Here is a 13,103-nt window from a genome sequence, read left to right as displayed (position 1 = left end):
AGTTCCAAACTTGGTGTAACTCTTTCATAGCAAGCAAATAAGAAATATTACTTTAAATATAGATTGTGGCATAAAGTTCACTTGTCATATAACATTCTAAATAAGCATGATTACAACATAGGCCTGGGGAATTGCCCTAGAGGCATTATCAAATGGACACATCTGCCTTTTGCTATCAACATGGATAGAAAAAACAGCCTACATTGATTGGATATATTAATTCAATACAAGTCCTGCGATTTCTGACAATCCTTTTTGCTTTTAAAAATTCAGATGTATGCAAGAGCACCGGATGGATAATTAAGTTTTTAGTTCTCAATTGTTTTGTAGCAACAAAGCTATAGTCATTTTCTTTTCAACATAAAAAGGGCAGACACAAATTAATAAAAGCCTAAAATTATTTGTCCAATATTTGACTCTACAGACAGTAAACAGATCCATATACGTTCTTGTGCTTCCAGGAGCAATATGCAACAGGTAGTGTCAAGTGGAACCAACATATTACGCATAAATAAAATAATAGTAATACAATGCTAGTAGGCATGGTGGCTGTGTGGTTTAGATGCTCAGCTAAAACCCTAGAAGTTGTTGGTTGGAATCTTGCTTCATCACCTCCAGTCCAACCAGCTGTGAATGGGTACCTGGATCCACTGGCATAGCTAATCACTCCCTTGCGTATTATTGGCTATGGAAATTGCACTGAACGCAGCTCAGAGCGGACTGACTTTTTTCACTTAAGAGAAATGTAAACATCATGGAGTGTTGGCATTATACCAGCACAATTTGAAGCACTTGACTCTGATTGGAGACTAGGCATTATTGCCCAGGGTTAAAGCAAAAGTATCAAACTAAGGTTGTAAAGAAAAGCATTTTTGTTTTAATCATAATTATGATTACCTGTATGCATTTTTTGAAACTGGACGAGGATCAAACTTCAAGAAAAGAATGCACATGGGTAACGTGTGGTGAAGTCTTGCTTCTTCCCAAAGGGTTAGTGCAAGGTCATACTGCAACAACCTGTGAACAAAATAAATGCAATAAAGGAAATTACATTGCAATTTCCAGAAGCATAAACTTACATCCATCCTGGAGTTTAAAGTTCCTGCTATTAACAGCATTCCATAATGAAATCAACAGGATTTCAATGGTATGTTTGTCTTAATGGATGGTTTGTCTTCAAAAATCCTCACTATTATCACTTCTAGTGTTGCTTAAATAGGAATTCAATTCAGAACTCTGGCAAAGAAACAAGTGACAGGAGAATACGGATATATTCTAGGAGCAGTACCTAGAGCACTAACTTTCCTGCCAAAGCAGGGAAGAAAAAGGATTTATCTACTCGTTGCCAGTACAGTGCAACAGTGATGCTCTTTGGTCTGCACCAACAAATATGGCAAGACATTCTTGTCAAGGTTTTTTCTTTAAAAAGCAAACTTAGAGAAGCACACTCATGTATACTGCAGCAACAGCTGGAAAAAGTGTAATCAAAAGTGTTTGATGAGAAACTAAAAGCGCTCTCTTTTCTGTAGAGCTACCTATTAAAAACTGAGGGGAAAGAGGTGATGTAGTAGAGGGGAAAAAAATATCAGCGGCAACAGATTATATATTTAATAGAGTGGGAACAATGTACATTTCAATTAACACTGTTTCCAACATTCCCAGTAACTTTAAAATTCTGACCACGTTTAGAGGCACGACAAATGTTCTTTACAGATCAGATACTCAAAAGGGCTTTCAAATATTTTCTACATTGGCCCAATGGAAACTTGTCTGGTAATAAAATTGCACCATGATCTTATTTTTTGCCACAGCTGAAACAATTAATAGAACCCTATTCACTGAGCATCCTTAAGCCTCTTCCACTGCTATGGACAGCTTCCCCTGTGTGAAAGTTTTCAGAGTACAGATATGGGGATAAAAGAAATCAAAACCTAAACTCTGAAACCATTCTGAATGATTAATTTATTTTGCCTTGGTAAGCAGTGACTGAAGTGAGTTGTACTAAAAATTAAATTTAAAGATTTTATAAATCAAGAATACGGTTGAAGAAATAATTATTCTTTTATTTCCTGATACACATACCGATTTTAATTCAGTCTTTTCTTTTACAGCACGTTGCTAAACTCTCCCATGATATTCCATGTGTTAAAACTTCAACAGAAGCAAGGTTTTTCTACAATCCACACTATTTCATTTTTACCATCAAAAGCAGAGTTATGAGTACACCAATTATATAGATTTAAATTAACAGCCTGACCACAAGCTGCTGGCTTCTCCTAAGTCACAGTTCAGCATTACAACTGACCTGCTGTCACTATCATGGCACAACAAATTCAGCGTTCCAGTCACTAATATTCTACAAAGGACTCCTCTCTGCTGCAGATTATTTAATCTGAAAGGGAACCAACACAGTGGACAAAACTGTGCAGGGAGGGATAGAGTAGTATTTTAATCTCTGCTCCTATACATAAAATAATTACTCTTTCAAACAGTGACTTAATAAAGTGCTGATTTTTAAGGTTCTATTAGGTAAGGACTGAGATATCTTAGCTATATGGAATATTTTCTCTGTTAAGATGGGATACCATAAACTAGTGACTAAATTTCTGTCCACTTGGCACTGCAGAAGAAAATAGTAAGTCATGCAGTAGATTCTCAATCTCAAAGATAAATGCAGAAATGGGTCACACAGTGACAATGAAAAAATCTTCAGTGTAAGGGAAAATAAGATGTAAAAATAGGACAACTGATCTAGTACTCAGGTGTTAAACAAAACACATGTATAGAAAATCTTCTTTTAAAAGATAGAGATTTGAAATGTCATAGGACTTTAGCACTTCTTGGAACAGCAATTTTATTTTTCAATTTAAGAAAACAAACATGTCAAGAGAAGATGCACAAGACTGCAGACTGATGATATCCCACAGTATCCAGTTCATTACAGTAGAAAGGGATATCAATGTTAACTACTGCCCTCTACTGGGTGGAATAAGAATTGTTCGAACCCTGGATTTTAGTTGTAACTATTAAAACTTACAGAGAATTCTTCATTACCTGTCAGTTCTAGCCATGTATAACAGGGTAGCTGGCCCACTAAATGAAACTGGGCTCAGAGCGCCTGTTCCAGTCCAGGTGCTCCCAGCTGGGCCAATTAAGAGGGCAGGGTGGCACCTGGGGGACTATAAGTGTTCAGTCAGGAAAAGGGAAGGAGTGGAGAGCTGCTGGAGACAGAAAGTGGTTCCTAGGAGAAGGCTGAAGGCAGGAGAGAAGAAAGAGAGGTTTGCTGGCTGGCATCTCTAAGCCAGCGATCCAGGGCTAGAGCATTAGCAGAGGGAGATGCCTGTTGACTCTAAGCCAAAGGCAAGGGCCAGAGAGGGTTGAAGGAAGGGAGAAGAGTAGCGGAGGAGCTTAGCAGATGATGTCTCTTTGCTGGAGAGCTGGACCCTGAGGAACAGTGAGGGGACTGTGGGAATGAGCGATGCTCCTCTGGCAAGAATGCTCCCAGCAGAGAGGCTATGGGAGTTCCCTCTAGGAACAGCAGAGTTGCACCCAAGAAGAAAGGGCTGGGATGACTGTCCTGGAAGAGGGATGGAGGAAGACAGATAAGGAGCCTGTGACAGATGACAATGAGGTATGGTGAGAACAAGAACTGTATGTACGGAGGTGATAGATATGGACTATGTTTCAGGATTTTTCTAAGACTATAAACAATGCCTCTCCTGGTAAGTAAGAGCCTGAAGTGGAGTCCTTCAGGTTACCCAAGAGGGCAACTGAGATTAAGGCTGTCCTGAGGGGGTGCCTGGTAGGAGGCCACTTGTTTACACCATGACATTCTTTTCCTCCCATCCCACCTTAGTGGGTATTGGACTGGGCCTTGAAAGAGAGAGAGACAAAAACATAACCCCATTGATGGAAGTGGGGATCAGGCCCTCAAGCTTTAGCCAGTAAGGGAAATACTAATTAGATTGCAAGCTCTTTGAGGGAAGGACTGAGTCTACCTGTCTGTGTGCACAGCATCTAGCATAGTGGGGCCCTGATCCTGATTGGGCAGATATGTTCTTGTAATACAAATTGTTCCTCATTCTTGACCTGCTCCAGCCCCTGGCCTCTCAAGTCATTATGACTCACATAATTAGTACATAAACTGAGACCTAGCATGGAGTTTTCAGCACAAAAGGAATGTTTTAGCTGAAGTTATTACTAACTGAAGATTGAGTTTAGGATAGAAACCACCTTTCAACTCACTAGACATTATTACTGTAACACTATAATGAAAAACAGCCTATGAACAGATTTATCTTAGCTGACAGCTTTCTATCATTTCTTTCAACTGTTGTTCTCACAGACAATGCCATAATTTAATTTAACTGGCAGTCAGTCCCTGACAATACCTTGATTGAATAGGATACTTAAAATAAGAGAGAATGAATGGCAACCGTCCAGCCCCATGTTTTTGCTGGGAAAAAAGTCTTCTCTCTCTTTTTTAAATTCCAAAGGGGTGGGGGAGTTGTCTGTGGGCAGAGATATTGATAGGATTGAATTTGGCTGGTTCAATCCTCTGGGGGGTTTTTTGTTTTGTTTTTAAAAATTGATTCCTCAAGGACCCACAGTTAACTGCAAGTTATTCTCATAAGCTCTGTTAAAAAAGTGCCAAAAGTTTTTCTTCCTTTTTATTAAAGGAGTATAAGACATAAGTTTTCTGGTAATGGGAATCATGTATTCATGGACAACAGTGAACAGGAGTGTTATGCACTGCTAGAGTGTTTCAACAACTTCTTTCCATTCCTGTCTCATATTTAAAGGGTCTTTGTTGAGCTTCGGCTGCATACTGCACTAGTACATGAGACACACTGGATCTGAGAGTTTTTAATTATAAAAAAAGAAACCAACAACAACAAGACAAATACTGAATTTTAGGATGTTCACAACTGAGCCTTCCATAATTTAAACAGCAAGCCACCCTCGGTCAATTAAGGAACATTATTTACAGACTCCAAAAGAGAGCCTAGTCCCATCTATCCTTAATAGAAAGACATTTTTCACAACATAGGAAGTCAATGAAGAGGAAATACATGATTGAAAGGAATATGTCTTTGCTCTCCCAACTGTCATGCTAATTGCATACAGTCCAACTACCTCACTACAAGTATTCCTTCCACTATTCTCCCAGATGCCTTATCTGCTTTATTTTCACATAGTTTGGAAAAAAATATTCAGCAAAATGGACAAAAAGGGTGGAGAATCTTGAGATTTGTATGCAGTATAAAAATATAAAGTTAAGAACATTAACAAAAACACACCCAAAAGTTTTAAAAGTGAGAAGAGCTGGAAAGTTCAGCTTGCCCTGAGGAAGGCTGAGCATTGTCCTCCCTGTTTTTGTTGGGCAACTGTTACACTATAAAGTGAGAGAACTTATTTGCACTTGGTGCACTTATTAAAACTTGTCATGTGAGTTGAGAGATTTTGCAGTCTTTCAAGAGGCAAAGGATTATAAAGACGTGTCCTTATTACCAAAAGTGACACATAGGTTCTTGTACAACAGAAGACTGTCCATAAAACACCAAGTTAAAAAAAATTATTAACTGGCTGGCTCAGGGACAAACCAATACCCCTGTTTCAGAGTTGAGGCCAGATTCTGATCCCTGCTCCAGGCTAGAAGAATGATGGCAAGGGTCCTTTTCCCCCTTTACCCAGTGTGAGTCTATGAGACTAGCATTATTCTATACCAAAACATGCCAGCTAATTTGAAGAACAGTATTGATAACTCAGAAGGAAGTCCCTTCCAGTCCTCAGATGAAGAATAGTCCATATGTGGTAGCAGGTGAGTTAGAACGGGGGGAAACTGGCAGGGATCACTGGGACTTGTTTTGGAAGAATGGGGAAGCCCACTCAGGGAAGTCAAGGGGTATAAAATACTTTAAGACAGCTGTCAGATTTCCATCAGCAGCAAGAGCAAGAACTGTCACAGTTTTCATTCAGTGTACTGCCAGCTCATTATTTGGCTTAGTCAATCAACAAGCCTATTGATGGTGGATTGTTCGTAACTACTCTTCATTTTATAAAGAAGCTTCAGTCTCTCCATTAGCTGATTTGTAGAGTTTATTTTGATCAATAAAACAGTAAATTCTGTTACAATATAAGAACATTTAGCTGTTTGTACCAAGCCACTGCCCAACACAAGACTCAAATAAAAATGAATGGCACGAAACAGATCTTTATCTTTAAATAGCAGCAAGACAGTAGGTTTTTTCCCCTTGTAGTTTTTGTAATGCATTGTATTGTTATTTAAAGGGACATCATTTTTCAACTCTTCACTTAAATACCTTTCTAGAAGATGTAAACTGTTTTCCATATTAAGTTTGCTCGTTTGACAAGAGTCTCTCTCTCTCTCTCTCTCTCTCACCCTACCCCATTTCTAATGGAGTTTGAAATTAACAGGCCTTTTACTTGCTGCTTTTGTGAACTATTGATACCCAGCTCCTAAAACAGAAAGTCTGTTAACTTGGGCTACATCTTGCTGGCTCTGAAACAGAGCAGCACAAACTTCTGTAGGTCCTACATAGTTATTTTTATTTCATTCCTTAGACAGCTGTGGATTTAAAAATAAAGTTTTAGAATCAAGAACACTTTTGGAACAATTGAAGTCCAGTTCCTCTTCAGTGCAGTGAGGAGACTTATTCCTTTAAAAAATAAATTCAGTGCAAAATGCAACTGAAGAATTTTAGTATTTTCTTTGGTCAGAATTCATAATACACTTGCTACACATTGTGCTGGGCAATTTAGACCCAAAATTTAAGTAGAAACAATGGGTTTAAAAAATAATTTGTATAAATGTTATTTTAAAAATTTCAGCAGAGACTGCTGGATTAAGATGAAGTTCAATGCTGCAGTAGCATGCTGCAGAAAAAAAACAGAATAAAAGTAATGACTATAGAAAGTAAAAGTTACTCATTGTTGTAGTGCCCAGGAAAACTACATCTTTAACCTCTTTGTGGCTTTCTTGAGGGCACCCCATTTAAATCTCAGGCTAACAGGAATTCACTATGATCACTTTAGCTACTCTGACTTTAGTTCAGCACCTGTTCTGTTCTCTCAGGGGCAGTGAGAAGGTTAACCAGTGATCAGCCAGCATTCATAAAGCAAAGTATTAGTTATTCACAAAAAAAGCACAAGAGAAAACATATGTTAAGAACAATATGAAAGTCTACCTTGCATGCAAATGCAACTTGCCCAGTATCACCCAGCCATCTTCCATACGAAGACCTTGTCAAGTTTGCAAGTACTTCAAGTACTCTTGCTGGGCCTGTCCTTCTGGTCAGTCTCACGTCAATCCTTGATTCGGGAGAGAGTGAGCTCCCTCCATATAATATAGCAACCATTATGGCTAATAGCATTAAACTACAAAAAATGATGTTGAAGAAAGCTAATATGGCTGTTATAATACCGACCTCCTTATCTTTTACAGTAACACAATCTAGGGAAGCGTAGGAACTCATGAGGGACCCTTCCACTGCAGTGATGCCATCTGTATTCCAGAGACACCACTAATCCAGGCGACTCACTCTGATCAGAAGTGCCTTTACAATAACTTAAATGGACATAATAGTTCAGGGAGATCAGATTCTGAAGTAGAGAGAAGCAATGCTGAAGATATTTGGAAATCTTTCCATACATACAGGATCTAGACTGGACAGGCTTAATAGGGGAAGTTTGAACTCTGATGCAAATGGTATCCGTTGCACAGTTATCAGTTTAGTTATTAAAGCATTTTTACTGCTCTTTAATAGCAGTTAATACTCATACTGTTATGACACTCAAGACATTACAACATACAGCTTTTTCTGAACAAATAGTTGGAGGAGGGGCAGTCAATGGATAAGGCAGCTGACAGACTCAAGATTAACCTAGTTCATGAGGGAAAATTTCACAAACAGAGCTATCAAAATATAATATCATCCAAGCCTAATGGTGCCTTACTTACTAACTTGTGACTCAGGTGACAATTCAGATTCAGGTCATTAGATCTGGACAAGAAATGACCTCCTTGACTCCAAGCAGAGTGGAAGTTGCAACTAGCACAGAGACAGACAGGCTAATGCACAGAGGAACTGGGTGTCTTGTGTCAAAGAATCGAATATTTTATTGGCTGAAGAAAGTGAAAGTCTGGTTGTTTACTGAGGAACAAAAGAGGATGTGGGCAAAAGGTCTAAGCAGAAGTTTTAAAGAAGCTAGACATTTACACAGTTGGTCTGATATTGTAAACAAAATATGGGGGGGAAGAATCTAATTATCCAAATTTGTACATTTAAATGAATACATTGGGGTCTCATCTAAATGTGCGACAGTTACAGCTTTCTACAAATGTTTAAGATTAATAGGGACAACCCTGTGAACGCTAACTATGACATCAATAGGACTACTTACATGCCTAAAATATCAAATTTACCAAAACCCACAAATATACACACTTTTTTGGAAGTGCTTTTTAAAAAATATATAAACATACCACTTACCAAAAGAGATAAGAAATTTAAGTTACATTTGAAAAATGAACTTTTCTACTTTACAATCGTCTTCAATGCAGCTGGCTTATTGCACATCTTGCAATATGCATATCCTGAAGTACCACTATAGATCAGTTACTGCCCCAGCTGAACATCTGATATTTCAAAAAACAAGTCTACTACTATGAATAGAACCTAATCATATTTAGATAGAAAGTTATCCATTTAGGCAATTAGATCATAATGTGATCACGGACAGGGGATGCAATTGCATTGCTTCCTGATATCACAACACATATCACTGCTTGTAATCTTTAAGAATTCATGTTGCTTTATGCAAACACATTTTTCATAAATTGGGATTCACATGTATTAAAGAATTGTATTTTCCAGTTCATTTTTGTATGATATCTTGTGAAGGCTAAAAGTCCAGCTGTAACATGGGAATGGGGGGGAAGGAGGAGAATGCTTCTAGAGAGGAAAGATGAAGGGTAATTTCCCTGAGCTCTCTATGTTGTAGCAGCATGTTTTGAGGACTGTTACATTAGGTTGCTTTACTCCTCAAGACACTATTCTTTTAGCAGACTCAAAGTGAAAGAAAATTTTATTCAAATTATTTCAGAGAATATATCGGTATAAATAGAACAGGAAATTCTGGAGACAGAAGAACTAATTTTTCTTAAACGTCCAGAAGAAAATCCAAAGAACTCTGATTAAACAAATATGCTCATTAATCTTAATACTAGAACATTTTTCCTCCAGATGTCTTGAGGAAAGCCCCAAAAGGCTCAACATACTTTCTCAGGCAGCTACAAGGAGATACAATGTCAACTGGCCATCCAATTTCTCAAAACACCTTTTAGGGAATCCCAAGTCCACCCACCTTCTACCATTCAGTGAATTAGAGTACATTTCCTCCCAATCTCAAGAGGCATACCCTTTGTCTAGCCACGAACTGAACTCCAGGGAAGTTATTCCAGTTCTAGGTGTTCAGGTAAAGGCCTTATCCATTTTCTTTTGTCACGTTCAAGTTAACAAATATGTCAGAGGAGTTTCTACAGCAATCAAGGATGAGGGGTGGAGAAGTCGGAAAAGAATCCTCCACTAGTTGCAGCAGAGCCATGTCCAGAATGTTACTGCCATCAATTGCACTGAAACAGGCTCTGGGTCTGCTCAGCTAGACCTCCTCCTAACCCAGCAGCAGTAATAACAGGCTGATCTGCATGGACTTTAATCTACTTGCTACGTCACTATCTGAAAATGCATGCATCCGAAGAAGTGAGCTGTAGCTCACGAAAGCTTATGCTCAAATAAATTTGTTAGTCTAAGGTGCCACAAGTACTCCTTTTCTTTTTCCCCAATACCGATTCCCTCTGAGACACCCAGTCTTATTTGTTCTGTTCTTGCAGGCAGGGCAATGAAACAAACAGAAATATTCATCACTGTGTTTTTCAGATCTTGGAGGCACAGAACTGGTGTGAACCATTAGTTTAGTACTTATATTACTTGCATTTATTTTTACAAATTTAGATGGGCTTTTTATGTTCCTCTGGGCTCCATTTAGGAGGCCAAATCAAGAGATCTAGCCTACAAAGTGTTTTAGCTCTCTAAAATTACTTCTTCAGGCACAACGGGTATGTCTACACAGTGAAGAAATGGGCTTGGGCTCCAGTCCAAGCTCTAGGACCCTGCAGGGTGAGAGGGTTCCAGAGCTTGGGCTCCAGCCTGGGCCCGGAAGTCTACACAGCAGTCAAACAACCCCACAGCCCGAGCCCCATGAACCTGAGTCAGCTGGCATGGGCTAACCGTGAGTTTTTCTTTCCTGTGTAGACACACGCAAAGAGCCTGTGGGGAAAAAAGCAGGTATACAGATTTATTTGCTCAAAATAATTTCAGATATCAATTAAAACACAATCCAGACCACAAGCTACTTATCAATAAAACGTTTAAGGGCTTTGAACTAAAGTTACAAGACAATTATGGAAGCATAGGGTATGAAAATAAGGAATCAATACTCAAGTTTCAATACAGAACTACAGAGCTGAGACGTGTGGCTGAGAGCCTTGAAAAGCAACTCAGTTAAGGAATGTGACTTTCATCAGGCAAGTGGTGTAAGGGGAGGGAGTTCTAAATAGTAGGAAAGACAGAAGTTGAGGTATTGCTTTCAGGATGGATTATAACAATTTTGGTAAGCAATGAATTCCAGTCTGACACACAGCTATATCAAGATGCATGATTTATTATATTAAGAGGTAGCATGAATGATCTTGATATATTACTGCTCTGCAACCTTCCAACTCAGATTGACCAGGCACCTGCCCCACATATACTTTAATCATGTTTATTGGGAGATTTTATAGTGATGTACAATAGATACTGGAAGTGTGTACTAAGACAGGAGACTGCCTATACCTGTTTGGAGCGGGGGATGAGGCACAGATGATAAAACTGGTTTCAGCAGACGACACAGGTTAGGCCCCCTCACCTGTAAGCATTTTAGGGCTGAGTTCTAGTCTATATTTTTACAGCTACTAGTAAGTTCTGGATGTTATCTGAAATAAAGTAATAAAGACAGGATTTTAATGGAATTAAAAAAATTGTTCCCTGTAAGTGAAGAAGGGCTTGTCTAAGTTATAGCAGCCACATTTTTAGATCAGGAAAACAAACCTTCGTTCTGCCATAAGGTGCCACCGGACTCCTTGTTGATTCTGCCATATGGGAACTGACGATCTCTTAAAAATAGATCCGAGGCTTAGTTCAATGTAACAAAGATTTTGTACTATCTGACTGGGTTAGTGTTTAGTACCTTTCATTGCTATATTTTAAACCAGACTACTGCTGCTTCCTCTCTCAATTTCTTAGTATTTAGTCTCTTGTGGTATCACCATTCCACTAGTTATCCCATCACAGACCTGCCACCTTGACTGGAAGCTAGTTTGTAATTTAAGACTATGAAAAAAATAAATAAATCTTACTTTTGTCACTAAATACAGCAGATGAAACTACACATATGCAGGGAGCAGAAATGCTGAGTAAGATTCCATTGAGAAGTTAGATAGCCCAGAGTGTCTCAAGGTGGATACCCAAACGTCAGCAGACACATGAAAAACTGACTGTGCATGGTCACAAGTCTGATGGAGCTGGCGTCAGAACTCGGCGGTTCTAAGCTCCCTGTCTGGTGTGCTACCACATTATCTTCCATAGACTGGCCCAATTTTTTCCTCCAGCAGTGGGACAAAAACGGGAAGATACTTGCAGCCAGATCCCATAGCAGGCACTACAAGTTGAAGGCCACCCAGAAGCATATTTCCCAGCTTCACTCAAAAAATAAAGGAAAACATGAAACTGATGCCTCACTGTGCAGCACAAAATCATTCTCCAGTTTGTGGGGAGAACTTAATGGGAAAAGGTTAACCAAAATAAAGATACAACGATGAGGCTGACATATGCTCTTCTAACAAAAATCTTAAGTATTTGCGCTGTTTGATATGTTTAATATGACAAGACCCCTTATTGCTAGAGAATGAATGAATATTAAAAAGTTGAAGATGGCCCTTCAAGGTCTTCAGTGTAAATAAAGAGAGAATGAGTTTATCTGGCTCTAATCTCACTATCTTTAGTGAGCAAAAGAAAAGATATCAAGGTCGAAGTGAAAGCAAAAGACTTCTGCAGCTGCAATAGAATTTCATTCTACCACTGAACTCAGTTATTACTAAACAGACAAAAACAGCTAGTCTGAAACAAGAGTTGCAAATATTCCGCAATTAAGTATTCTGCTTCAAAATGCACTGCTGATTCTGAAAGTGACACTAGAGTGACAATGCAGGTAACTGGCATTCTCATGCTAATCATTACTCTGTGATGATCACGGAGTCCGACAGCATAGTTTGCTGTTCTGTTATAAGGGGTCTGTTAAAATGCATGCTCTGCAAAGGCAGGGTGTGTGCACGGGAGGAGGGGTGCACTTAAAAAGGTAAATGCACAATATATGTATTCTCTTTTCATTTGGTTGAGCACCATTTGGCTGATTAGGAACAATTAGCTCACAAATTTGACATAAACCCATCTTGCTCTGAAGAACTGTCAATAGAAATGTCTGAAATATGAAGCCATTTTTTATGCATTTTGATTTTGTAAACGAACCATCATAAACAACATCTGTCAGTTACCACTGCAATGTCAACCACTACAAACCGATCTGAAACTGTTCTTTACTCTACATACTAATGCACAGCTAAAGCTCATTAGTCACTAGATTCTGATGTTGTTGTGGCACATAAAACTAACAGAGTCTATTTTACTCATACTTTTGAACTTGCCTCAACTGACCACTATATCACTAGGCCAAGGAAGAATCTATTTGTCTCTATTTTCTTTCAGTGCCATTCTTGGTGGAGTGAGAATGCACACTGAAATGTAATTCAGACACTATAAAAGTATGTTCTATTTGACAAGTCAAAGATTCAAAAACGTTTATTAACTTTCAACCAAGGAAGCCCTTCTCACAGCTGCCTTATGTTTGAGCCATTTCAATAATTCCCCTTTGCATTCTTCTCATGTAGCATGTAATCCTTTTGTGCAGCTATCTGACAGCAGTTT

General features: G+C 38.8%; 1 protein-coding gene across 1 annotated transcript in view; it reads right to left on the bottom strand.

Annotated features, from left to right (window-relative positions):
- TANGO2 (transport and golgi organization 2 homolog) overlaps positions 1–13,103 on the bottom strand; it is an 89,030-nt gene that overhangs the window by 63,223 nt on the left and 12,704 nt on the right. The window contains exon 2 of the mRNA XM_084649162.1: positions 898–1,017. Within this exon, the coding sequence (XP_084505288.1) occupies positions 898–1,017 (120 nt within the window). The remainder of the gene's footprint in view (positions 1–897; positions 1,018–13,103) is intronic.

This window comes from Lepidochelys olivacea (assembly GCF_965140295.1).
Source record: "Lepidochelys olivacea isolate rLepOli2 genome assembly, chromosome: 15".
In the NCBI taxonomy this organism is placed as follows: Eukaryota; Metazoa; Chordata; order Testudines; family Cheloniidae; genus Lepidochelys; species Lepidochelys olivacea.
Note: the sequence above shows the minus strand (reverse complement) of the source record. Positions and strands in the feature narration are given on the sequence as shown.